The sequence below is a fragment of the Kogia breviceps genome, chromosome 18, assembly GCF_026419965.1.
Source record: "Kogia breviceps isolate mKogBre1 chromosome 18, mKogBre1 haplotype 1, whole genome shotgun sequence".
NCBI lineage: Eukaryota > Metazoa > Chordata > Mammalia > Artiodactyla > Physeteridae > Kogia > Kogia breviceps.
The window spans coordinates 10,000,001-10,026,367 of NC_081327.1; the positions used below are offsets into that span (position 1 = coordinate 10,000,001).

Sequence of the window (26,367 nt, forward strand, 5' to 3'; positions counted from 1 at the left end):
ACTGGCTTGCCCTCCTTTGCCTCAGAAGACAGTCTTCCACCTAGTTTGTGGCTAGGGGAGAGGTCACGTAGAGTAGTGGGAAAGGAGCTAGACAATCCCCTACCTGGCTAGCAAAATTACTCCTGCATCCTGTAAACAGATACTTCCCTTCTGGGGAAAGAGTCTTACACAAGGACCTCTTAATGTCACTCTACTGGGGTGGGAGGTGGAGGGATTCATAGAATGATTTGAAGGCACTTCAGAGCTAAGTAAAGGTCAGCAAACTTTTTCTGTAAAGGTCCAGAGAATAATTACTTTAGACTCTGCAGCCCATAGTATCTCTGTCTCAGCTACTCACCTCTGCCGTTGTATCAAGAAGGCAGCCCTAGACAACTTGTAAATTGATGGATGTGGCTGTATTCCAATAAAACTTTATTTCCAAAAACAGAAGACAGACCAGATGTGGACCCGTGAGCTATAGCAGTTGGCCTCGAGTCCTGCAAACAGACATACTCAAGAGACTTCCCTGGAATGAAGTGTAAACAGCTGGGGAAACTCCCTAGGAGCCTATAAGCAGCTAGTTAAATGAAAGAGAGTGGGTTATATAGGTAACCATACATTTTATAATGTCTTAGATGTGAGACATATAATGACATATAATGACCCTGGTGAGACCTTGGAGTGTGAGGGATGGCAGACCATCAGTAATGGAAGGTGAACACACTGAAAGTAGAGGGACACCCAGTGAAAACAGGTCCTTGAATACAGGTGCCCCACCCCCACATGTGCCAGTATTGGGTTATCAGAAGGGTAGTTGTCGGACTGGGGGTCATGTTACATATGTGTATAGAAATGCTTTGCTGCACTTTGGGAAAGAGTATGTCCCATTTTTATGTGACTTCCCCCATGTGTTAGTATTTATGTTGAGCGAAGTGATCAACAGTTGGGAATAGTTTTGGCTACAAGAGATAGAAGGGGATTTGTTTGTCACTGCATCCAGAGGTAGGCAATTTAAGGTTAATAGGGAGTCCCCGAACCTTGTGTTTTGTCTCTTATGCCTTCCTTCCATGAAGCTGCCTCACAGACCTCGATGGCTGCTTGAGCTCCAGCCTCCACACCCGCATTCCTTTCAGCTAGTAGGAGAAAGGGACAAAAGGTGGGTGCCAGTGTCTGTGAAGAAAAGTTTCTGAGTGCTGCCAAAACACATTTCTGGTGTCATACCATTGGCCAGAAAGAGCTTAATCACATGGCTGCAGCTAACTGCAGACTAGGCTGAGAAGTGTATTCTGGACAGCCATGTATCCAACTCAGAACTGAGGGTTTTATTTCTTTGGAACAAGTGAAGAATGGCTATTGAGATCCTTCTGGCAGTCACTGCCACAGCCACAGAGCTCTCTTGAAAGGAAGTGCCTTCTTATAGTCCAGGGTAAGCCAGATAGAGTGGGGAGAGACTTTCTTCATCCTGGAATCAACTTCTTTCTACCCATAGGTGACCATGTCTGAGTCTGGGCACAGTCAGCCTGGGCTCTATGGGATAGACAGGCGGCGGCGATGGAAGGAACCAGGCCCTGGCGGCCCCCAGAATCTCTCCGGGCCTGGCGGTCGGGAGAGGGACTACATTGCACCTTGGGACAGAGAGAGACGGGTGAGTGTCTGGGCCCAAGGGCAGCATTCACGTGTCCACGCATTCCACCAAAGTTTATTGAGCACCTGCTAGGCACCAGGCCCTCATCTAGATGCTGGGGATATATCTGTGGACAAAACGGACTGCCCTCAGAGTGATAAAGGGGCTATCTTAGATGAAGCAGAGAAGGCTTCTCTGAAGAGCTGACTTTTGAGCAGAGACCTGAAGGAGGCAAGGGGACAAGTCCTGACAGAATCTGAGTGAAGAGCATTCAAAACAGAAAGAACAGCAAATGCAAAGGCCCTGAGGCCTTTATCTGGTGTGTTCAAGGAGTAGCCAGGAAGCCAGCATGGCTGCAGTGGATGAAGAAGGGGAAGTGATAGAAGATGAGATCAGAGAGGAAACTGGGGCCAGATCATGTGGGACCTGATAGGCCTTGGAAAGAACTTTGGATTTCACTGACTGGAATTGGCATTAGAGTTTGAGCTGAGAGGTGCCAGAAGCTCCTATTTTCCAGAGTTGTGTAATAATAGCAGCCTTTTTTGTTTATTGAGCAGTGCGTAGTGTGCTGGTGCTCTGCAGAGCGCTTTCCCTCCTTTGGGTCTTCCTGAACTCTGGCAGCTGTCCCACGAAGTGTAGAGCCTATGATGGACCCAGTTTTCACTAATGAGGAAATGAGTCTTAGAGGGGAAGGGACTTACCCAAAGTCACAAGTCAATAAGCTTTGGGGCCAGGACTTGAACCCGAATCCAAGTGAGCCTCAGGCGCAGCACCACTGTGTCTGCTGTAGAGTGTCCTGGACCGGGAATCGGGAGGTTCATTGTGGGCCCGGTCCTGCCTTGCTCCTCTCCTGTGTGTAGGTGACTCACTGCCATAGCCTGCCCCCCGGGTTCTTTCTCCAGGGCCCTGCCCGCTTCTAAGGGCTGTTTATTTGGGGTGGGGGGAGTGGAAGAAGATAATGGTCGGCACAGTTTCTGAGCCATAAAGCTGCAAAAAACATGAAGGAAATTTATTCACAGTGAGCTTGGCTTACTCCTTCCCTTGGGCCACAGCATAAGTGCCAACACGCAGTCTCTCCTCCTTCCACACACATCTTTCTGGGGAATGTTACCATCTTCCTGCACCTTCAGCTTCAGTCCCTGAACAAGCAACTCCCAGATCTCTTGTCTTTGACTCTGACTTTGCTACTGAGCCCTGGCAGCCTCCTAACTGGCCAATGGACTCCTCACATCCTCCATGTCTCCTGCTGACCTCAGCGTCTTCCTGCCAATTCTCTTCCTCCCACTACTAGTGACAGCCCATCAGGTCTCATCCTGGTTACCACCCCAACGCCAGTTGGGTACCAGTGCTATACACGGTGCCTCCTGACTGTATCTCCTATCCATCATCTTCTCTCCACCCTCACCTGTTCTTTGCAAAGCACGTTCATATCCTTTGGTTTGTCCTTCGTCATAGGCCAGTGAGTGAGCAGGATTTAAATAAGTATCCTCAATATGTGGGTAAAGAAACAGACGTAGTGAAGGGTCAAGACTCACCCAGGGTTACTCAGGGTACCACAGAAGGAACAGGATTCAAACTCAGGTCTCTCCCCTTTCTTAGGCAGATGGGGGTGAGACAGAAGAGGCATGAAGAGGGTAAGGCATGGGACTCAGTCCGCTGACTTGGCTAGCCCGGGTGGGGCTGGGGAGCGGAGGTTGGGACAGCAGGGCTGCCAGGATAGCAGCTCTAGATATTGCGCACCTTTCACGTGCCCAATGCTACGTGGACGGTTTGTGAGTCCTGTCTACTTTCAGCCTCTTAACAGTCCTGTGAGGAAGGAATTCCTATCCCCATTTGCCAGATGAGCAAACAGGCCTAAGTAAGGGTGGTTCCTTATCCGTGTTCACACAACCAACAGAAGCCAAGGCCAAGTTCGAATGCAGATGTCTCTCCCTCCAGAGCCCCAGCGCCTTCTGCCTGGGCTCTGTCTGCCTTTGTCTAGCAAAGGCAGCCGAGTGGAGCGGCTGGCAGCGTGGTTCTGGAACCCGGCTATCTGGCTTCAAGGCCTGGCTCCACTGCCTAACTGGCTTTGTGGCCTTGGGCAAGCCAGTTAACCTCTCTGGATCTCAGTTTCTTCATTTGAAAAATGGGGATAAAGGTATCTCTCACAGGGCTGTTGGTAGGATTGGAGGAGTTTATGTCTGAAGGTGTTTAGAATGGTACTTGGCACTTAGAGGGGTGTCCAGGGAGCTAGGGGAGCCACTCCTAAGTAACTGCCCTCCCTCACCACAGGATGGCAGCGAAGAGACAAGCACGGCGGTCATGCAGAAAACCCCCATTATCCTCTCAAAACCTCCAGCAGAGCGGGTGAGAGGGGAAGACGCTTTGGAAGGGGAGGCTGGGAGCAGTTAGGGCAAGGGTCTCTCCACTGACTGGAACCTTCTCACGCCCTTAGTCAAAGCAGCCACCGACTCCAACGGCCCCTGCCGCCCCCCCTGCCCCAGCCCCTCTTGAGAAGCCCATTGTCCTCATGAAGCCACGGGAGGAGGGGAAAGGGCCTGCGGCCACGGCGAATGCCTCCACCCCCGAGGGCACTGCCCCGGCACCCACTGCAGCCCCTGCACCACCCAAGGGGGAGAAGGAGGGGCAGAGACCCACACAGCCTGTGTACCAGATCCAGAACCGGGGCATGGGGACTGCCGCACCAGCAGCCATGGACCGTGAGTTGGGGCCGGGCGGGATCTGGTTGGGAGCCGGAACCCCCTCGCACAGACCCTCAGCACGTCCTTGTCTGCAGCTGTCGTGGGCCAGGCCAAACTGCTGCCCCCAGAGCGCATGAAGCACAGCATCAAGTTGGTGGATGACCAGATGAATTGGTGCGACAGTGCCATTGAGGTACTTGGGGGTCAAGGGTCTCTCCCTGCTCCACCTTCTCTGGGTCCCACACCCTCACCTCCTCCCCGCTCCCCACCTTCTTGACAGGCAACACCAGACTAGACCGCTTTCGGGCAATGGCAGCAGTGAGAGACAATGGATCAGAAAGTTCTCACCTAGCTAGGCCGAATTTCAGTGGCTTACACTAGCTCAGCTGTGCTGGTTGTTAAAATGCTGAAATACTTTGATAGTGGTTGGCAAAGAGGGACCCATTACCACTGCAGAGGCCCTGGGATCTCCTGCCCCCTCTCGCACGCAGCAGGGCAGCCTCCTGGGCCTGCTCCAGTCCTCCTCCTGATTGGTCGAGACCCATGCAGCACCAATGTGAACTGGTTTGAAGGTTAGCCCCCGGAGGTTCCGCCTCCATCCCAGCAGCCCGCACTGTAGTCCACACCTCACAGTCCTGGACCATCATATCTACTTCCAGTGTCCCCGTCTTCATTTCCCCCCATCCTGTTTTTTCCTCCCAGGCTTGTCACATTACTCAGATTCTCCCAGGTGTGCTCCCTCTCCTTCTCCAACAGCTTGGGTTTACTAACAACATACCAGGCCCATCTGTTACCACTCTCATGTTGGTATCAACTGGGGAGCTTTTAAAAAAAAAAAAAAAGCCGCCGTCCAGGCCCTGCTATAGAGCGCTTACCCACAAATCCCCAAATGTGGCTCATATAACTGAGGAACTGATCTGTAGTTTTGTTTAATTTTAATTAATTTAAATTTAAGTAGCCACATGTGGTCAGTGTCTACCATATTGAACTGGGCTAGCCCTCGATATTCTGCTTTAGTGGGTCTAGGGTTCAGCCCAGGATTAGAGGGGTTTTTTTAGAGCTCTCCAGATGATTCTAAGGTGCAGCAGCCACATTGAGGACATGACTGTTTTCCGTGAGGAGTGTCTCTTATGCCCCCTGGTGGTGAAAATCAGCAGAGCTGGCAGCCCAGAGGTGAAGGTCTCAGGATTCTATAGGACTCTTAAATCCCACAGAGCCAGGACGGGCTGGGCTCCCCTTCCTGCTTACCGCTGCCTTTCTCATGCTTTCTCATGTTTTCCCAACCTGCCTGAAGCCCAAAGCCTCCCAGGAGTCTGCTCCAGTGGCCCTCAGTTACCCAGTCCTGGCTTCTTCCACCCATCCTTTCGTTCCTATGCCTCTCCACTTCTCCCCAAAGTCAGGCGCCCCTTTTCCTCTGTGTTCCAGCCACGCTGACTTCCTAGTACCTTCTTGACCAGCGAGGCTCTTTTCTGCTTTGGAGCTCTCACAAATGCTGTTCTTTGTGCCCAGAACATTCCATATACCCCGCTTTCCCCATTCTTTGCCCAGTTGAGGGGATTTGGAGCACAAACGTTTTTCTTTATATCTGAGAAGGTAGGTGGGCGAGCCATGGAAGTCTCTAGGGCCCCTTCCTCACTCCCACTCCATCAACCGACAGATGTTTGAGGGTCTCATTCCTGCATCTTCCCGCAGTACCTGTTGGATCAGACCGATGTCTTGGTGGTTGGTGTCCTGGGCCTCCAGGGGACAGGCAAATCCATGGTTATGTCGTTGTTGTCAGCCAACACTCCTGAGGAGGACCAGAGGTGAGGGGGCGTTGGGTCTGGAAGGGAGGTGGCACCCACCTAGGTCAGGGGAGGGTGGGCCTGGATATTGCAAGTGGTGTTTGGGAAGTTGCTTACCCTCCCTTGACCTCAATGTCTCTGTCACACGAGGATGATGACCAGTCTGGACCAAACTTTGGTGTAGCTCCAAGGACACCAATCCTGTACCTCCCTCCCTCCCTTCCTTCCTTGTGCCAGCAAATGGTACAGGGCCAGCCAGGAACTAGCATGGCGTATTCATTAGGTCTTTGGATTTAGGTTCACCTCAGTCTCAGCCCTGCCGCTCACCAGCTGGCTGTTCTTGGGCAGGTCCCTTCCCCTCCTGGTATCTCACTTCCTCATCTGTAAAGTGGGTTTTGGGAGGATGAGACAAGATTGGAAAGGCAAAAGTTAACAAGAACTTGGCATAGAGCGAGTGCTCGCAGGATGCGGCTGACGTGGCCTGGGAAACACTGGGACAAGGGACCTGGGTGGAGGGCGTGGGTTCTAGACCAGCCTCAGTCCTGCCTTGCTGAGTAAAGACGGGGTATGATTGTGAAGGTAAAGGATGGAGTCCTTTGGGGGAGGAGGGAGCTTGAGAACTAGAGCCCCAGACTGAGGGCAGGGAAGGAAAGAGGGAAAGACAGGGATTAGGGAGTAAGGTAGGGAACATAGTCTAATTAGGGAAGAATCAAGATGGGGGCGGCGGTGAGCGGGGGTTGTGGCCACCTAGGGTTATCTAAAAGTGTAGGAGTTTGGTTTTTTAAAGTCGCTGATGTCACCCTGGACACCATGGATGGGCCTCAGGGATCCATGAACCCTCAAACGGTATACGCAGGATTCTACACACATTTAAAGTCAGGCTTCTCTTCTAGGGAAAGTGTCCATAGTTCCCACCAGCTCTCAGAGGGGCCTGAGGGAAACCCGGAACAGGTTAAGAACCCCTGTGGCGAGAACATATATCACCAGACCCAGAGCTGTGGGTGCCCCGCCTCCCAGGTCAGCTCTGTCCCCGCTCTTCTCTGCTCACTCATGACTTCAGCTCAACTGGGCTCCGCTCTGGCACAGCTGCAGCTCTTTTGGCTGGCATCCTTTCCATCTCGGCTTCCACCCCCAACTAGCAAAACTTCCCTGTGGCTGCCGGCTCGGATACTTGAGCTAGAATCCTGTCGGCCTATTGTGTCCTTCTGAGGCCGGTCTGCCTGTGACATGGCAGACAGTACCAACTCTTGTCATCAGATCTCATAAGTTTTATCTCCTAATTATCTTGAGAATTCATCTGCTCCTCTCCTCCACCACACTCATCTCCTGGTCCAGGCCACTGCCATCTCCCCTGGAGAAGGCCAGGAGCCTCTCCTAACTGGTCTCCCTGCTTTAGTTCAACAGATATTTATTGGGTGTTTACCATGGGCCAGGCCCTGTCCTGGGTGCTGGGGCTACAATAGTAAACAAAAGTGGCAAAAATCTCTGTCCCCGTGGGGCTTGCATTTTAATGGGGAGCTAGTAAACAAGCACATTAGAAGATGATAATCAAACGGGAAGGGGTTATAGGGAGGTGGCGTTGGGGCCAGGTTGCTGTTTTAAATCAGGTGGTCAGGGAGCCATTTGAGAACAAGCAGACTCTGAGGAGGGGGAGCAGGGAAAGCGCTGCAGTCAGGGTAAGAACTGGGAACCAAGATGCCCTGCATCCTCTCACTGTGGGGCGGAGAGTACTCAGTGCTGTGTGTCCCGTGCCTGGCACGTGGCAGGTACACTTGATAATTAATAGCAATTTTATATCACCGTGTATCAGGCACTCTTTTAAGGGCTTTATGTATATTAACTTCAGAGTCACTCTGAGAGATTGAGACTATTGTTGTCCCCGTTTTACAGATGAGGAAACCAAGGAGAAAGAGCTTAAGGAACTTACTCAAAGCCACACAGCCAGGAAGAAGCAGAGCTGGGGTTTGAATCCCAGCAGTGCAGCAAAGTCCTTGCTCTTAAACACCTCGGTCTACTGATTTTGTTGTGTACCTCTGGGTAGGGATGAAGTCATGTGATATAAAACATAGCCCCCTAAGCAGCAGGGGCCATGAATGGAAGGCCTTGCGGGCAGGTGGGAAATCACATCTCATGGGCTCACAGGGCCACACTCTGGAGGCAGCAAAGGCCAAGAACCTGACCTCTAATGCCCCCACCTGCTTCTTTCCACAGGGCCTATGTCTTCCGGGCCCAGAGTGCCGAAATGAAGGAACGAGGGGGCAACCAGACCAGTGGCATTGACTTCTTTATTACCCAGGAGCGGATCGTTTTCCTGGACACACAGGTGCTGACCCCCCACTCACCCCACCCTGCTGCATGCAGCACTCACCTTCATCCCCAAATGTGTTTAAGCCAGAACCTTGCTTGGATTCCATGGGGCTCCGGCCAAGCCATGGACGTGCTAGTGCCTTTGGGCAAGTTGTGTCTCTTTTTGGCCCTTAGTCTCTTCTTGTCAGATTTCACCCCCTCTCCCCTCCCATCCATCGTGTACACAGGAGCCTAAGGAATCTTACAGCATAGCATTTGGAATTATGTGCCCTAGAGTCAGTCTACAGCCAGAGCTGGCCCTTTCTAAGTAAGTTTTAAACACCCCCACCTCCATTTTTTCATCTGTAAATGGGGGTGATAGTTTTCTCAGCTTCATAGGAGGGTTGCAGGGAGTCAGTGGAACAGTCCAGGCAGAGTGCTGGGCGTGGGGTGGCGCGTGGTGAGCCTTCAGGCACCTCACTGTCACGAGAGCTGGCCTGTCCTACGTTACCTGGCACCTTTCCTCAGCTTCTCCAAGATCCGTGTTCCTTAGCTAGGCAGCCGGGGCCTGTGCGGCTGGCCTCCGTCAGACTCCCTGGACTCCCCTCTCTGATACAGACACCAGCCCCACGACACACACCTCCAGGCCTCACCATAGTCTCGTTCCTGAGCTCTGCAACCTTGACTAAGTTGTTTAACGTTTCCACTCCTCTGTTTTCTTAAGTGGGAAAAACAACATTACCTCCCTCGTAGGGTTTCTGTGAGGTGTCAGTGAGTTAACACAGGTAAAGTGCTGGCATGAAGTGGGTTCTCAGTACTCTTGGCTGTCAGCATCGACACCATTAGAACATTCTCTCTGCCCTTGCTTTGTTGCTTGGCTATTGCCTTCTCCTCCCTGGAGACTCCGCAGGGGCGTTGCCTCCTCCCGGAAGTCTCCCCCTCCTCTGAGCGCCCACCAGTGACCACGTGCACCCATGTACACCTCCCAGCACAGCACGTGACTTACCACAATCTGGTGCTTGCATTTTGTGCCCGCCAGCTGTGAGCTGGTCCGGGGCCCCCGTGGGGCAGAGCAGAAGTTAGAAGGAGACAGAATGGAAGGGACTTCCCTGGTGGTGCAGTGGTTAAGAATCTGCCTGCCAGTGCAGGGGACACAGGTTCGAACCCCATTCCAGGAAGATCCCACATGCCACGGAGCAACTAAGCCCGTGTGCCACAACTGCTGAGCCTGCGCTCTAGAGCCCGCGAGCCACAACTGCTGAGCCCATGTGCCACAACTACTGAACCTGTGCTCTAGAGTCCGCGAGCCAGAACTACTGAAGCCCGTGCACCTAGAGCCCGTGTTTCACAACAAGGAAGCCACCACAACAAGAAGCCCACGCAGCACAGGGAAGAGTAGCCCCCACTCGCCGTTACTAGAGAAAGCCCGTGAGCAGCAATGAAGACCCAGTGCAGCAAGCAAGCAATGAGTGAATGAATGAATGAATGAATGAATGAAAAAAGACAAAATGGAACACTGCAGTGTTTGGGGTTTTAGAAAGTGAGCCCTTGGGAAAGCCTCTTTCTTAAAGTTAATTTCACCCAGGGCAGGAAGAAGTGGATAGATTATCCACTAAGTTAGCCTCTTGTATTTTTAGTGGGATGTTCCTTTAAAAAAAGGTGATGAGCTCACCGCTGACTCTTTTACACCCACTGATGCAGTTCTTTTGTTTGTTTGTTTGTTTTGGTTGTGTTGGGTCTTCGTTGCTTTGTGCTGGGTTTCTCTAGTTGCGGCGAGCGGGGGCTACTCTTCGTTGCGGTGCGTGGGCTTCTCATTGCGGTGGCTTCTCGTTGTGGAGCACAGGCTCTAGGCGTGGAGGCTTCAGTAGTTGCAGCACTCATGCTCAGTAGTTGTGGCTCGCGGGCTCTAGAGGGCAGGCTCAGTAGTTGTAGCACACAGGCTTAGTTGCTCCACGGCATGTGAGATCTCCCTGGACTGGGGCTCGAACCTGTGTCCCCTGCACTGGCAGGTGGATTCTTAACCACTGCGCCACCAGGGAAGCCCTGATGCAGCCTTTTAAATCCTCACTAGTCTTAACATTAATCACTGTTATTTGACCTGAGTGATTATCCTAGTGAAGTTTTGAAAGCGTTTGAAACAACAGAGTAAGGGTGTTTCAGGGACATGACTCATTCAAGTATGTGTTAGATTTATCAGCACTAGGAGTGTTCTTCTGGGGCACGCAGCACTTGAGAGCAGTGGGGACTTGTAAAAGAGCTGGGGAAAGTGTCGGCTTTGAAACCTTTTTTCTGTCACCTCCTCTCACTGACTAGTTCTTTCCTAATTAGAAACTGCCCGTGCATCTGACATTATTGTGTCCTGAGAGGTGATGTGTCTGCCGTCATCAGGTGGAACTTGGGTGGCCATGTCCCCTGGGATCCTGACCCCTAGCCCTTCCCTGACACCTAGCTGTCTTCCTGTTCCAGCCCATCCTGAGCCCCTCCATCTTGGACCACCTCATCAACAACGACCGCAAGCTGCCTCCAGAGTACAGCCTGCCCCACACCTACGTGGAGATGCAGGTGAGGGGGCCGAGCCAGGCCTGGTGGTCCAGGATGGAGCGCTAGTGGATATGGGTTGGGCTAGTTTCTGCTTCATAAGAGCCCTGGGTACCCCAGAGCTGGAGGGAGAGGACAGCACCAAGAGTCAGACCTGGCTCAGCTCCTGGCTCTGCCTCTTGGCAAAATCATCCCCCCTTCGAGCCTCCGTATCCGCCTGTGTAAAAAGGGGCTGATCATTGCCACCTGGCCCATTTTAGGGATGGCCTGGAAGGGAAGTGCCAGCGCAATCTGGGCACATAGTAGGTGCTTATAGGCTCAGAGGCACTTTTGCCCTGTGGCCCCCTCAGCTGAGTCCTGAGATCAGGGACCTCAGTCTGGGCTGAGGGGACCTTCAATTCTTGTCCCTTCCTGCCCCGCTCAGTCACTCCAGATCGCGGCCTTCCTCTTCACTGTCTGCCACGTGGTGATTGTCGTCCAGGACTGGTTCACGGACCTCAGTCTGTACAGGTGAGGCGCTGTCAGGAGCGGAGCCAGGCCAGGGACGGGGCCCCAGAGACTCAGCCACTTGCCCAGCTCTCACTGCTTCCACACGGCAGCCACAGGGACCCTTTGAAAATGTGAGTTGGAGAGGATCACTGCCACCTAATCCTCTCTCAGCACACATACACACTTAACAACCCTCCACTGACTGTGCACATCACTCAGAGTAAAATTCAAAGTCCTCCCCATGCGTGGCTAACAAGGTCCTACGTGATGTGGTCCCGGTCACCTCCCTGACCTCTTCCAGCACTTCCCTCGCTCCTGCCATCAAAGGTGTGGTGGCCCCACGGTTGTCCCTCGTGGCGCTTAGGATCTCTGCCCGCCTCATCCCTCGGCTGGAAACACTCTCCCCGCGGCTGCCAGGACCCCTCCCTCATGTCCTTCACGTCCCCCCGAGGCCTCCCCGACCTGCTGACACTGCCTCTCTTGTGATTCTCCCGCTCTTACCCTGCTGTGTTCTCCTTCATCGCACGTATCACTCCCTGACAGGATGGGGAGGGAGTGATACGTGGACCTTTTTATGGTCGTTTCCCTTGTTAGAATGTAAGCCCCAGTGGCTCACACAGTGCCTGGCACAAGGTGGAAATTTAACACAAGTTTGTTGAATGAATAGCATACTGAGGAACTGGTCCTTGGAGCCTCGTGGTCCACCTCCTCCAGGCGTAGGTGCCATTCCCGCGGGACCCTGGTGGGCAGGGAAGGGAGGGAGTCAGGATCTGGCAGGAGTCCTGCCTGAAGCAGCTGGAGGTTCCAGAAATGCCCCCAGGTAGGACTGGCTCCGATCCTCTTGGCCTCAGGCCCCAGGAGGTAGCTGTGGGGAGGCCAGCAGCCCTGGGCACGGGGCCCAGACAGACAGATGGAAGGAACAGGAGCTCGTGGGGAGGGGAGAGCCGAGCTGAAGGAAGCAGATGTCTCCAGAGTCAGGCAGCCCTGGGTTTGAATCCCAGTACTTGTTAGGCGAGTGGTTGCTTTTTCCACACTTCCTCATAGGCAAACGGTGTTCTGCAGATGAAGTGGGTTAAAGAATGTAAAGCATTCAACACAGTACCTGGTGCATAGTAAGCAGTAGATTAAGTGGGAGCTTAAGGTTTGTGTTAGTAACTCTGGAGATGGGCGGGAGCTGAGGGTCTGGCCAACAGTAAAAAACAAACTGCTGGGGGAGCCGGCTCTTGTGACCAGATCTAAGTGACTTAATTCTGAAACGCCCCCTCCTACCACCATCGTCCATTGGAATTCATTCAAAGGACAAATATATTGGACATTTACATAGGCTGGTCGCTGTCCTGGGCTCTGGGGATACAGGTGTGAACAAACAGGTAACACAGGCTGCCCTGTGGAGTTCACATTGTGGTGGGGTGTGGCCTCAGGCTGGCCCGTGCAGAGCCTCGGTTTTAAGCCAGAGTCTACAGGTGGGCTTCCCAGAGCAGGTGAATCCCTGGAAATTGTGGATACCATATTCGTGGCCTGATTTAGGGACGGCCTGGAAGGGAGGTGCCAGCGCAATCTGGGCACATAGTAGGTGCTTATAGGCTCAGAGGCCCTTTTGCCCTGCGGCCCCCTCAGCTGAGTCCTGAGATCAGGGACCCCAGTCTGGTCTGAGGGAACCTTCAACTCTGTTGTCCCTTCCTGCCCCCCTCAGTCACTCCAGATTGCTTTGTGTGCATGTCTGTACGAGGAGAAGGGCCATAGTTTATCAGATCCCGTTAGCCCTTATCTCAGGTTTATTTTATTTACTCATATATACTTTTATGTATTTGGAAGAATTACTTTAAAATAGCATAAACTGAAAACTTACATCCATACAAAAACCCGCACAGCTTTATTCATAATTGCCAAAACCAGGGGCAGCCAAGATGTCCTTTGGTAGATAAACGGATAAATAAGTTGTGGTACATCCACACGATGGAATATTATTCAGTGTTAAAAAGAGATACGCTGCCATGCCATGGAAGACAATGGAGGAGCCTCAAATGGATATTATTAATTGAAAGAAGCCAATTTGAAAAGGCTTTATACTATATGATTCCAACTCTGTGTCGTTCTGGAAAAGGCAAAACTACGGAGACCAGTAAAAATATCAGTGGCTGCCAGGGTTGGGGAGGGGAGGGAGGGGTGAATAGGTGGAGCAGAGAGGATTTTTAGGGCCCTGAAACTACTCGGTGTGATACGAATGGTGGATTTATGTGGTTTTTGTCAAAACCCATAGAACATACACCACCAGGAGAGAGCCCTAACGTAAACCGTGGACTTTGGGTTGTAACGATGTGTCAGTGGAGAATCATGAGAATGTTGCGAAGTGGGAAGGCTGTGTGTTTGGGGCGGGGGGTGGTCCATGGGAATTCTCTTTGCTTTCCACTCGGTTTTGCTATGAACTTAAAACTCCTCTAAAAAATCAAGTATTTTTCTTGATGGCATAAACTCGTTAAAAAATACATATGTGTTGACATGGGTCCAGGGATCAGTGTCTGAGAGGGTTGTCTCTGGGTTCCCTAAAACTGTGTGAGAAATATCGTGTGTATGTGGCATTTTTCTGAGTGTTGCTGTAGCTTTAATCAGATCCGTGAAGGGAGCCCCCTCCTTCCCCAGGCTGTGGGATATGGGGGGCCGGCGGCAGAGCACCAACCTGTCACCCCAAACCCCAAGGTTCCTCCAGACAGCAGAGATGGTGAAGCCCTCCACCCCGTCCCCCAGCCATGAGTCCAGCAGCTCGTCAGGCTCCGATGAAGGCACTGAGTACTACCCCCACCTGGGTGAGAGGCGTTCCGGGGGCTGCAGTGGCGGCCAGGGGAGGGGGCGGTCGGAATCCGGGAGTACCCTGGGAGGGGACACTGGGAGGAGGAGAGTCGCGAAGGGTCGGCTGCCGCTTCCTCTGAGGGACCCCCTGGCCATCAGGGCGTGAGCCCCGAGTCCAGCCCCGGCCCCTCGATCAGAATGGGAGCCCCTTGGGGGCAGGACCCTAGTCTGCCTGCTTCTGGGTCCACGGCACAGGGCTCAGGGAGTGAGTGTGGAGTCGGCCCCCGTGGCGCCACACACCCTGGTCGCCCCGCTTGGGCCCCTACACGCGCATCCTGGGTCCGCTCTGTCCTTGCCCTGCGCTCTGACACACTGCTCTTCTGCAAAGATCCGGCTCATTTATGGCACCCCAGGCAGGGTCTTGCCTGCTTCCTCCACCTGGCCCAGCCCCTGGTCTTTCTGCCAGGCTCCTGACCACGTGGCCGTCTTCCTCTTCTGCCTTTTCCATCAGACTCTGGGGACTTCCTGAGGGCAGAAACCATCTCTGACTCATTTCTCTGGGTCCCCAGGCTGCCCACCCAGCACAGGGCCTGGTACTAAAGGGAAGTTACTTATCGTGTAAATGCAAGTGATCTGAACTCAGGGGCAGGGCGGGTCTTTGGTGTGAGAAGGGGAGTGGCGAGCGCCCGCCAGAGGAGCTGGGCTGACTCCTCCCACCCGCAGTCTTCCTGCAGAACAAAGCTCGCCGGGAGGACTTCTGCCCTCGGAAGCTGCGGCAGATGCACCTGATGATTGACCAGCTCATGGCCCACTCGCACCTGCGGTACAAGGGTGAGGGTGTCCCAGCCACCCCGCAAGCTGGCCAGTGGCCTCCTGGCTCCCAATCCAGTCCCATAGCCCCGGCCCCCAGACCGGTCCCCTGACCCCAGCTTGACCACCCTGCGCGGACCTCCCCCGGCCCTGCAGCACTGTGCCTGCAGCCTCACGGGTTCTCTCCGCCAGGTACGCTGTCCATGTTACAGTGCAACGTCTTCCCTGGGCTCCCACCCGACTTCCTGGACTCCGAGGTCAATCTGTTCCTGATGCCCTTCATGGACAGCGAGGCAGAGGGTGAAACCCCCCCAAGAGCAGGTACGGTTCCGCCTCGGGATCTGGTCCGTAGGGAGACATGGCCCACCTGGTTAGAGGGAGACACAGGCCGCCCCGGTCTGGGGGTGACAGGGACCCGCCCTGGTCTGAGGGGGAGATTCAAGCCTGTCCCTAAGGTGCTCCGACCCTTCCGTAGGGGCATGTTTCCAAGTCACAGAAGGACGGGGGCACCTGGGCCGGGACTGAACTCAGAGGCGCTCCTGGCATGCCAGGATGCTGTTGACTGGGAGGAAGGGCCTCTCTCGGGGGACTGTCCCCCTTCCCCTCCCCTCCTAACTTCTGACTTTCCAGGACCCACTTCCAGCCCACTCTTCTCCCTGCTCCCTGGGTACCGAGGCCACCCCAGCTTCCAGTCCTTGGTGAGCAAGCTCCGGAGCCAAGTGATGTCCATGGCCCGGCCGCAGCTGTCACACACGATCCTCACCGAGAAGAATTGGTAAGAGCACTCGGCAGAGGAGGTCAGTGCGAGGGCCCCACCTCGACCGTGTTGAGGGTCTCGGAGGTCTCTCCATGCCTCAGCTTCCCTTCCTGGAGCACTGATGAGTGCTACCATCTTGTTGCCGTTCCACGTGATTTTGAATCCCAGTCAGCCAGGAGGGTGTAGATCTTGTCACCAGTCTTACTAGTGGGGAGGTTTAGGCTCAGAGAAAGGAAGTGTCACGTAGCAAGGTCATGCACTGTGGTTGAGTGTCACTTGACCGCGAGGAGTAGGGCCAGTGAAGCCAGTCAAGTTTAAAGATTTATTCTGAGGCCCTGAGTACGGAGAACATAGCTGTGCCGGAAAGGAAAGCGGAAAGCTGTCGGGAACCACAGGAGCTGCATTATCCATTATCCAGGCCCCCCCTCCCCACCACTAGCCCCCTCCGCTGGGAGCCTCTGCCCCTGGCTTTCTCTACCTTCCTTCACAAAGCCCTGCCCTGCCTCCCCAGCCCCGACTCTACGTGGCTCTGTATGCCCAGAGCCCACAGCAGTGCTGCCACAGACACGGGGCTGCCTCATCTCATTTCCCAGAGAAACAGAAACTTGAGAAGTAGCTGCAGCTTGGCTCCCCTGGGTCTGTCTGCAGTGGGCTGTGGCCAGAAGGGGTGGGGAGTGCAGGCACAGCAGGAAGCCACTTGGCGAGTGCCGGAGTACAGGTCAGGTCGGAGCTCTGTTTCTCTCTTTGGTCTAAACCAGGGCCCAGCAGGGAGGGGAGAGTTTGGGAGGTGGGAGGGTTATGCAGCTGCTAGACATTTCTGATCATCACAAGACTCTGGAGGGATGTAGAGATGGACCCCTACCCACAAAGGCCAGCACTGAGCGGAGCGGGAAGTGGTTTGGGCCCAGAGGTGGGTACCCGAGGACTTCAGCTTCACTTCCCCTGGGGGAGGTGAGGGGATCAGGCCACCTAGCATTGGCGTTGGCATCTTCCCTGTATCCCAGGTGTTACGGTCATGCGGGGGCCACAGCCAGGGCAGCTCTGACTGTTGACCTCCCCTTACAGGTTTCACTACGCCGCCCGGATCTGGGACGGGGTGAAAAAGTCCTCCGCCCTGGCAGAGTACAGCCGCCTGCTGGCCTGAGGCCAAGGGGAGGAATGTCTCGCAGAGAACCCCCTTCCGGGCCCCCAGTGGATGGCGAGGGGCACCCACGTCCTCCCCCCACGGGGCAGAGAGTGGCAGCAGGCCTGATGGACCAGGGACTGTGACTTCCTCACCCGGAGACACGAGGTGTCCAGGGCCAGTCCCCCATCCTCAAGGGAGCGTTGTTCAGGGGGTGACTTTGAGATCCCGCCCCCCAGCCTGGATGAGGCAGCCCTTCGTCAGCCCCCACAGGGACAGGCTGCGGGAGGAGCCTGAGTGGTCACCAGGAAGCCCAGGCTCCGTGTCGGCCTCCCTCTGCAGGGACAGCAGCAGCAGGCCCCTCTGCCCTGACTCCAGGCCCCTGCCTGGAAGGTGAGGCAGGGTCTGGGAGTTCTTTATGGGGGCAGATCTGGTGGCTGGAATAAAAACAGTCATGCAAGCCTGTTGTGGCGCTCCTCTTCTTCCCCCTCCCCAGCGTGCTGTCCTGGGAATCCCCCCAGTTCTGGGGTCCAGCCCTTGGGGGGCAGGTTAGCCATGGTCTCCCATTGGAGCCTGAATGAACTTCCCGTGGGCACATCCACTGTACGTCAGAGAGTTGTCAGGGGTGGTTAAAGACCAGTCTTTGCTACGGAGGAAGCCTCTAGAAAGGGGTATTCTATTTCCTGGGGTGATATCAAGCCTCCCATCTCGGTGTGCCATGGCGAGGAAGGTACAGGGCCCTGGTTTTCTGCTCGGTTGAACACGGTGCCTTCCGTTTGGTGAAATGCCTAGTTAAATGCAATGCCTAACTTAATTCGTTAAAAAAATAGAACACGTCCCTAGTTAAATACAATTAGTCAATATAATATGCCGTCACTTGGAGTCCACAAGGGATTGGTTCCAGGACCCCCCCACAGATACCAAAATCCTGGGATGCTCAAGTCCCATATACTGAACAGCATAGTATTTGCATGTAATTCTATGCACATCCTTCCATCTACTGTAAGTCATCTTCTAGACTAGTTAAAAAACCTAATCCACCAGTCAGTGCTATGTAAATAGTAAACGTATGTAAATAGTTGCCAGCACTTGGAAAAGTCAAGTTTTACTTTTTGGAACTTTCTGGAATTTTTTTTTTTCAAATATTTTCAATCCAAGGTTGGTTGAATACAGGGATGTGGAACCCTCGGATACAGAGGGCCAACTGTACTTCCCCTTAGTCAAAACAGGTTCTCCCCTTGTTCAAATACTCATATGTTATCCTTACACATGATGTTACCCTACACACGGTGGCTTCCTTCCTCTCTAAACCTCAACTGCTCTTGCTGAGAAATGGTCCTTCCCTTTAATCCAGAACCTACCCTCAAATACACCATACAGTTCAAGGTAGTACCTATCCTCACCTGCTCAGTTAAATACGGTACATCATCCTAGTTCAGTGTTTCCCAAAGTATGTCTCCAGATTGGTCTGTTCACCACACCCTAATCCCAAACTAGTCCAGACCCTCAAATCGTACCACTCCACCCTTCAGTAAAGCAGTTGGTTCCAGTCCAACCAGCTGATCTGGTGTGTCCACCAGCCCCCATGCCACTTTGGTCTCCCTGGCTTCCCCCTGCCCTCTGGCATACCCTGTATACAGTCCTGGTGTCCAGGCCATGGGAATTCCAGGGTCTTTTGAGAAAAAAAGCACAGCTGAAGAGGGTAGAGTAGGGGTCAGTGAAGAAAGCAGTCAGGCCAGAGAAGGTCTGGCCAGAAGTGGGGAGTCTGCAGACCCCAGGTCTGGGAGGTACAAGGCCCAGGGCAGGCTCTGGCCCTGCCACCACCGGCTGAGACCGCAGGCAGGAGCCTCCCTTCATGACCCCCGAGGCCCTTGAGAGCTGTTCACTGCCCTCTTGCGGAAATGCTTCTGCATCCTTTGCTGCCGTGCGCCGATCTGCGCGGACACCTTTCTGGCCGCTCTCTCCAGCCTGACGGCTGGCTCTTCTCTGCCTTATCAGAACTTGGCGCTCCCGTGTGCCGTTCCCTCCCCCCGCTTCCCAGGGGAGTGCTGGTTGGTGTGTGCGTTCGCCAGAGTAGGGAAGGTGGGGGCAATGCCAGCGAGAGCGTGAGACCCAGGGCACAGAAGCACGAGAGCACACGGGCGCAGTCCAGGAAAGTTGCCGCTGAGTTTCTTCCTTCCCGTCCCCCAGCGCCACCCAGCCTGGGCACGGGTGGAGCCTGCGTGTTCCCAGCTCCTCACTGCCACCTCCAGCTGGCCCAGGCTCAGGGCTGGGATCCTTGACTGGATTTATCCGGGAGCTTGTGTTCGGGGTTGCCGAGGGAGGCCTCAACCAGCGCGCTCTAGGTGTCCACGTCCAGGGAGGTGCGGAGCATCCGGTAAACAGTGGCGAAGGAGAGGCCGCAGGCGGCCAGGGGGCACAGGATGGGCACGCTGAGGGGCTCCTGGCTGAACGCCGAGGCATCCCCGGAGGCCTGGCCCAGCAGTTCCGCCACCAGCGCCTCGGTGCTCTTGGTCTTCGGGCCCTGTAGCGCCTCCAGGATCTTGGGCAGGGGCCGGCCCGTCTGCTCCGCCAGCCTGAGGAGGGAATCCCTCGTCCATGCCGAAGCTGCGGCGGTAGCCCTCCAGGGAGCGGGTGAGCGTGTGTGTACAGGTCGCAGGCCATTTCCGGCACGCCATCACAGGTGACTAAAATGGCAGCTGTAAGCAGCATTTCACCATGGGGGCCGTGGGACCCTGGGCAACCCCTCACCCCACTGTGGTGGGCCTCTGTGGGAAGATTTAGGGGAAGGGGGAGGCAAGCCCTCAAGAATCCAGCCCCCCCCCAAAATAAATAAAAACTAAAAATTAAAAAAATAAATAAGGAAATAGATAGATAGAAATTTCCTGGCAGTCCTGTGGTTAGGACTCTGCGCGTTCACTGCCGAGGGCCCGGGTTCAATCCCTGGTTGGGGAATTAAGATCCCGCGAGACGCTCGGCCAAAAAAAAAAAAAAAAAAAAAAGAGAGAGAGAATCCAGCCCTCCAGAGCCCACCCCTCACCCTCCAGCCTCTGCACACAGTCGTCCCAGATCTGGATGAGCACCCTCTCCTCCGAGAAGGAGCTGGGGCGGCGGCTGCACCAGGCGGCGATGTCCACATCCACCTTGGAGTGGATGCAGTCGAAGCGCTTGCCCCGCCACCCCAGATCTCAAGGGCCAGCTGGGCATGGTCGGCGGCGAAGCTCTCCAATGTAACAATGAGGAAGAAGTCATACCGGCCCAGCAGCACCCGCTGGAGGTATTTGTCAGCCCGGAAGGCGTGTGCGCCTATGCCCGGCAGGTCCCAGATGACGATGTTGGGGTACTTGGGGTGTGGGTACGGCGTGGGGTCCACGGTCATTTCCACCACGCCCGTGCAAGCCAAGGTGGGGTCCTCACCCCACAGCCCCTGGATGGCGTTGACAAAGGTCGACTTGCCTGAGCCCGTTCCCCCGGTAACACCAATGTCCAGCCCGACGTTCTCCAGAGTATGAAGCACAGATCGTAACTGGGCGGCTACTGCTGGCAGGTCCCCTGCCTCAAAGGCCTCCTTCAGAGCCCTGGTGTCCTTCGAGAGCTCCAGTATCTTGGACTGGCTGAGGCATGATTGGAAGACTTTGCTTGCCATGGGCTGCCTGACCCCCAGCTCTCCATCTTCAGGACTTGATGACCTTGGACAGGACAGGTAAGGGAGTATTTTCACTCTGAGTTGCTCTCTCTTCTCTACATCCCTCAGCTTGCCTGAAGTATTTGCGGCATCACCAGTAATAGCAGTGAGAGTGTTACAAGATGCCAGGCCCGGTGCTAAGTGCTTTATTTAAGTTTGCATTTATTCATCACCACCAGCTTCTCTCCTCCTGGAGTATCTCATCAAATCCTCAAAACAGCCAGAAAAGATTCCCTCCCTTCCTATCCACATTTGGCATTGAGACGATAGATCACTTGCCCAAGGCCTCCAGCTAATTCCTGGGGATATTGGGAATGGGGCTGAGGTCTTTTGGTCCTGGAATTCAAAGTCTTAAATCGGGGGGCGGGGGGGGGACACATTTACCCTGCACCAGGCACTGGAGTCAACCATAAAGGGCAGTGATTAAGAGCTGGAATCTTCATCATTGCTGGTAATCACAGATCAGGTTTATTTGATTTTTACTCTGGGCCAGCCACTGTTCTAACCATATACATGATTTCATCAAGTGCCCATTCCACAGGGCAGAAAACTGAGGCTCAGGGAGATAAAAGTCACTTGCTAAATGTCTTACAGCCTGCACCAGAACCAGGATATGGGCCAGCTCCCTCTGATCCTTTTGCCATACAAACCCCCCCAAATCTTTGCACAGCTAAGCCCCCGCTACGTGCCAAGACCTCTTTGGGTGCTGCATTTCCAGCACTAGCAAAAGAGACGGGTCTAGTGCATTTGTGGAAACATCACTCATCCTCGCTGCCTGGCTCCTGAGTACGTGCATGTGCTCGGGAACCACAGGGCACACCTAGGCCTCTAGGCCTCCGAGGCCCCACCGGTGTGATGGACGGGGCAGCCACGTTTACCTCCTGGGATTGCGTGACGGCATCTAATCCCAGCCGCGCCAGGGACTCGCGGGGTGACATGGGGCAAGCCATATCCCCTCTGGAGGCTTTATTTTCCCCTCTGTGAGGGGGGTGGGTGGGTGGTGTCGGTTTCCTCACCTGTGGAGTGATGGATGACTCCTCAGAGCCCTCCCAGCTCTGCTGTTTTAGGAAGACTCAGGGTCTTACTGCTGGCGAGGCTCAGGAAGAGGCCGGCTTGGGAAGGGCTTGGAACGTCGGGCTGAGCTTGATCTTTATCTGTGGGTAGCCATGGAAGGATTCTGAGCAGGGAAGGGAGGGGTCCGAGGTGGACATTAGAAAGAGCCCTCCTGGGAAAGAGCCCTCCTGGACCTCACGGTCCAGTGGTTAGGACTCCGCGCTTTCACTGCCGAGGGCCTGGCTTCGATCCCTGGTTGGGGAACTAAGATCCTGCAAGCCATGTGGCGTGGCCAGTAAATAAATAAATAATAAAAATAATTTTAAAACGAGCCTGCCTTAAGGTGCATGAGACTGGGGTCTGGGAGACAAGGTGAGGGGCTGGGGCAGGACCTAGGTGGGGAGGGGGAGGCCTCAGCTGGAACAGGGGCTGGGGGTTGAGATGGGAGGTGGGAAAGGGAAAGATGGAGGCAGAAGGGACAAGATGAGGCCACCAGTTGGAAGCAGGAGACAAAAGTCACCCAGGCTGTCTCTCTTAACCTTAGGCCCAGTGTGGTGACAGCAGGCCTGACCTTTCCATCTCAGCCACTTGGGGTCGGTGAGTCCTGTGCTTAGGATGATGTCTGAGGGTCCACAGGTATAGGGATGTGGGCTGTGTTTTTGAGAATGGATTTGGAAGGGACCTTCTTTCTTGTGCATCTAAGGGGTCTGGGATATCCCTACCATGGCCCCTCGCACCTCCTTTGGTGCCAAAAGGTCCACATGAACCCCCAAGTAGTCCTTGCAGAGCCAATGGGAGGCCTTCTGGGAAGAGGGGAATCTTTTGCAAAGCACAGAGCTCTTCAGCAAAGAAAACTGGCACTGCCATTAATCCTCCAGGTAAAAGTGGACCCTGTTAGTCTGTTTCCCAGAGTCAGGGGTAATTTGAGGCCCCCAGATGAGGCTAGAACCATCACCAGGTCCTGGAACACCCTCAGGGAGTATTAGTGAGGCCACCTTCACAGCACCAGAGCTGCCTTCTGAATTCCTGGAAACTCGCCCTTCTCTGCACCTAAATCCCCCCTTTCTCTGACCCTCATCCAAGCCCACAGATGCTCTTGGGGCAACCCCTGTCCTGTCCAAGCGCCCCAGTCTGGTGGTTCGTTTTTAAACATGCATGAATGACCCTTGACTCGGCATGTGAGTTTTGGCTTGAGCAGATAAGGGTGTCAGATTCACTTCTGCATCCAGCCAAAGAGCCAAGCACAGAGCCAGAGGATGTGCCAACCAGTTGAGTTCCCAGGGTCTCCTGGGCCAGGCTAATACCGTCACTCAGTGTGTGACACACCCTCTGTCGTTCAAAGCCTCGCACAGAAATCCCAACAGGCGGCCTCACTGTCAGACCCGTGGCCTTTCAGCACCATCCCCAACATCTGCACCCAGCCACGCAGCCGCGCACACACAGAACCGGAACCCCAGTCTCAGCCAGCTACTCACGACCTTAGACCACAGCATCCAAATCACAGAGACGTACCCAGATTCCTCCAAGTCACAGATACACCAGCAAGCTCACCACCGCACACATCCACACGCGGACCCACTCACCATCTTTCTGAAACGAGACTCGTTCTAGGTGGCCGGTTGCGCCCCTGCCTCTTTCCTCCTTGCATGCTCACAGAATTGCCCACCTGCCCTCTCACCACCTCCGCTCTCATTCTGTCCCCCCAGGTTCTCCACGGTTCCCCGTGGCCACCCAGCCCCACCATCAACTCACAGGCAGCAGGGCTGGCCCAGGATGTCCCGTCTCCCCTTCCTCTGTTTAACCCAGTTGCTAGGCACCAGCACGCGTTGGCCGCCCCTCCCCCACCAGAGCAGGCCTTTGGGACTCTGGGGTTCTCAGAAAGGGACATGAGATTGCAGGCCCCAGGGCCCACTCAGCCACCCACGCAAGTTGACAGTGGGCTCCTGTCTTGGATCCAGGCCGGGCTGTCCTGTCGCCCCCAAATCCCTCATGGTCACTTGGGGACCAGGGAGAGAGACACTATTAAACAGCCCTGACCCTCCCCCCCGGTCCATACCTTGAACCTCTCCCTCCCAAGATCAGTTCCTATATCCCAGGTTCGGGACTTGGACTTGGGCCCACCTGCCACCCTCAGCCCTCCACACCCCGCCCCTCAGCAACTGCAGCTCTCATTTTCACCACATCAGCCTTTTTCGTTTGGTCGGTTTCGATAAGGCTTGGTTTGTGGGTGAGGCAGGGGGTTGGGGGCTGCACTTTCATTTGTCTTCCGACAAATCTCGCTTCTTCCAGCTGTCGAGAATGTACCTGAGGAGGAGGCCGAGCTTCGGGCAGGTCGAGGGCGGGCCTTCCTCGCCGCTCCCCTCCCCGGATTCCCGCTTTTCCACCCTGTTGTCACCAGCCGCCTGCAGGCTGACCTCAGGCTGGGACCCCTCCTCCTCCAAGGCCTTGACGCGGACCTGCTGGGCATCCTCGGCCATCTCGTTGAGAGGCAGCCCCGGAGCATGGCGTAGACGGTGCCAAAGCTGGTGCCCCCCCGCCCCCTCCGCCACCAGCGTTCCAATCAGGGGATGCCCTTCTCAAAGGCCCGGGCCACCCGCACGGCACCGTCGGACGACTGGGAGTAGAGCCGCAGGACAGTCTCGGGCGAGACCTCGTCGGCCAGCGGGGAGAGGACGACCGAGCGCAGGTCGCCTGCCTGTCTGCCCACCTGCTCGGCCAGCTTGGCTAGCGAGTCGTCGTCCAGGCCGAAGCTGCGGTGGTACCCACGCAGCGAGCGGATGAGCAGCGCATTGTCGTAGGCGGCCGCCGGCCGGGGCCCGGACAGAGCCTGGATTGACACCCAACACCGGGGCCGTCTTGAGCACCTGCTCCTGGAGCATGTCCTTCTTCTTCCGCAGGGCCTCCAGCGAGATGTCGGGCAGCGACAGCAGGCCGGCGTGGCGACGGGGCGCGGGCAGACCGTGCTCCCAGGTGGACACGAGCAGCGGGAAGTCGTAGCGCTCGCGAGAGAGGCTGGACCCGAGGAAGACGCGCGGGTCGTTCACGCCGGCCCCGCGCAGGCGCTCGGCGCAGTGCTCGCGGATCTCCTGCAGGCCGGCCGGCTGAAGCCCGAGGGTGGCTGGGCGCGCGGCGCCGCCAGGTCCTCGCCTACCTTGGTGCGCACGAAGTAGAACTGTTTGCCCTGGCGCAGGATCTCGGAGGCCAGGCGGGTCTCCACGGCGCCGCAGCGGCGGGGGGAGACCAGCAGGAAGAAATCATAGCGGCCGAAGTCCACCTGCTTCAGGTACTTGTCGGCCGGGCAGCCCGGAGAGCTGGCCCCGGGCAGGTCCCACAGGGTCACGTCTGGAAACCGCGGGTGCGGGTAGGGCGAGGGCTGCATCGTGGTCTCTATGACGCCAGTGAGGGCCGCGCCGGGATCCTCGGCGCCCAGGCCGCGGAGGGCGTTAATGAGGGACGCCCACCTCCAGCCGAGTGCTCTCGGAAGACGCCAGCAACTCCCGGAGGCAGGAGGCGGCCTGGGGGATGTCACCCCACTCAAAAGCGGTGCGCAGGGCCTCCAGCTCTTCCTTGGCCATGAGGATGGTGTTCTCCTCCTCCCCGGGCACCGCTGGCAACTTCGAAGTAGCCATGGTGACCGGCGATTCAGAGGGCGCGGGGGCTGGGGGAGAGTCTCGGACAGACGGAGGGACGCACGCACGCGGGATCCTCAACGTCTGCGGGGGAGCGGGGAGAAGGCAGCCGTTCACGCCTCCCGGGCCTTGGCGTGGGGCAGGGAGAGAGACCCACCGAGGATGTAAAGGGAGACCCTCTGGAGCCCCGCAACCCTCTCCTTCTCAAAAACCCGGGGTACGTTTTGGACACGAGGTAGGGGACTTTGGAGTTTGGTAGGCCCAGGTTCCCATCCCATCTCTGCCACTAACTTGCTGTGTGACCTAGGGCAAAACGAGGCACCTCTCTGAGCCTGTTTGCTTCTCCACTTAATGGGTGTAATGACTGACCTGCCTACTGAGGGGCTGAAGAGTCTTTGCTATAACCTAGGAACTCGGACCCTTTTATGGGCAGCTTGAGACCCATGCAGTCACACGGGGCCCCACGCTTAAAAGGCCCAGCTCTTTGCTTAATACTCTGATGACACTGACGAAAATTGTAACTATGTGAAGCAGGGGCCCTGCATTTTCATTTTGCACTGGGCCCCGAAATTTACTTAGACCTGCGATGGAAGGGGTTTCAGCCCACCTCCTGCCGACCAGGCAAAGAGAGCAGCTGCTCTCCTGCTGCTTCTACTGTGATCGGAAGCAGCGTGAACTGATGGCCAAGGGGACCCAGACCCTGGAGCCACACTGCCTGGGATCCAATCCGGGCCCTACCGCATACTGGCTGAGAGATTTGGGGCAAGTTCCTTAGCTCTGCCTCACGTTCCTCATCTTACACATGAGGATCATAACGATCGTAATAGCAAACCACCGCCTAGGGCTGTTGAAAATGAAATGAGTTCATACATATAAAGCACTTAAAATAGTGCCCGGGGAATTCCTTGGCGGTCCAGTGGTCAGGACTCCGTGCTTCCACTGCCGGGGCCAGGGTTCGATCCCTGGTCGGGGACCTGAGATTCGAAAAGCCTCGAGGTGTGGCCAAAATTAAAATAAAATAATAATAAACTAGTGCCCGACCCAGAGCAGGTGGTCTGCGTTGTCAGCATCATCGTCGTTGTTCTGATCATTATTAATATTCTGAGCTGTGTGACGTCCCTGCCCTCTCTGAGCCTCACCTG

At 55.4% G+C, this 26,367-nt stretch overlaps 2 protein-coding genes and 1 pseudogene across 5 annotated transcripts in view; 1 reads left to right on the top strand and 2 right to left on the bottom strand.

Moving 5' to 3' along the window:
- Nucleotides 1-17,318, top strand: part of SMG9 (SMG9 nonsense mediated mRNA decay factor) — an 18,766-nt gene extending 1,448 nt beyond the window's left edge. Inside the window, exons 2-16 of one of the 4 annotated variants that reach the window (XM_067020175.1) lie at nucleotides 1,053-1,135; nucleotides 1,469-1,624; nucleotides 3,203-3,237; nucleotides 3,875-3,949; nucleotides 4,038-4,302; nucleotides 4,380-4,477; nucleotides 5,977-6,089; nucleotides 8,280-8,391; nucleotides 10,821-10,916; nucleotides 11,317-11,402; nucleotides 14,079-14,185; nucleotides 14,892-14,999; nucleotides 15,171-15,299; nucleotides 15,609-15,753; nucleotides 16,801-17,318. In XM_067020175.1, the coding sequence (XP_066876276.1) occupies nucleotides 3,229-3,237; nucleotides 3,875-3,949; nucleotides 4,038-4,302; nucleotides 4,380-4,477; nucleotides 5,977-6,089; nucleotides 8,280-8,391; nucleotides 10,821-10,916; nucleotides 11,317-11,402; nucleotides 14,079-14,185; nucleotides 14,892-14,999; nucleotides 15,171-15,299; nucleotides 15,609-15,753; nucleotides 16,801-16,879 (1,422 nt within the window). In that variant the 5' untranslated portion in view covers nucleotides 1,053-1,135; nucleotides 1,469-1,624; nucleotides 3,203-3,228 and the 3' untranslated portion in view covers nucleotides 16,880-17,318. The remainder of the gene's footprint in view (nucleotides 1-1,052; nucleotides 1,136-1,468; nucleotides 1,625-3,202; nucleotides 3,238-3,874; nucleotides 3,950-4,037; nucleotides 4,303-4,379; nucleotides 4,478-5,976; nucleotides 6,090-8,279; nucleotides 8,392-10,820; nucleotides 10,917-11,316; nucleotides 11,403-14,078; nucleotides 14,186-14,891; nucleotides 15,000-15,170; nucleotides 15,300-15,608; nucleotides 15,754-16,800) is intronic. The other 3 variants (XM_067020174.1, XM_067020173.1, XM_059044555.2) reach the window with 3 other exon arrangements.
- Nucleotides 17,319-19,121: 1,803 nt separating this feature from the next.
- Nucleotides 19,122-21,493, bottom strand: LOC131745317 (interferon-inducible GTPase 5-like; annotated as a pseudogene).
- Nucleotides 21,494-23,851: 2,358 nt separating this feature from the next.
- IRGC (immunity related GTPase cinema) lies at nucleotides 23,852-25,225 on the bottom strand. Its single transcript, XM_059044559.1, is given in 5 exon segments — nucleotides 23,852-24,082; nucleotides 24,085-24,429; nucleotides 24,431-24,699; nucleotides 24,702-25,051; nucleotides 25,053-25,225. Coding segments are annotated over 5 exon segments (1,368 nt in total).
- Between the last annotated feature and the right edge of the window lie 1,142 nt (nucleotides 25,226-26,367).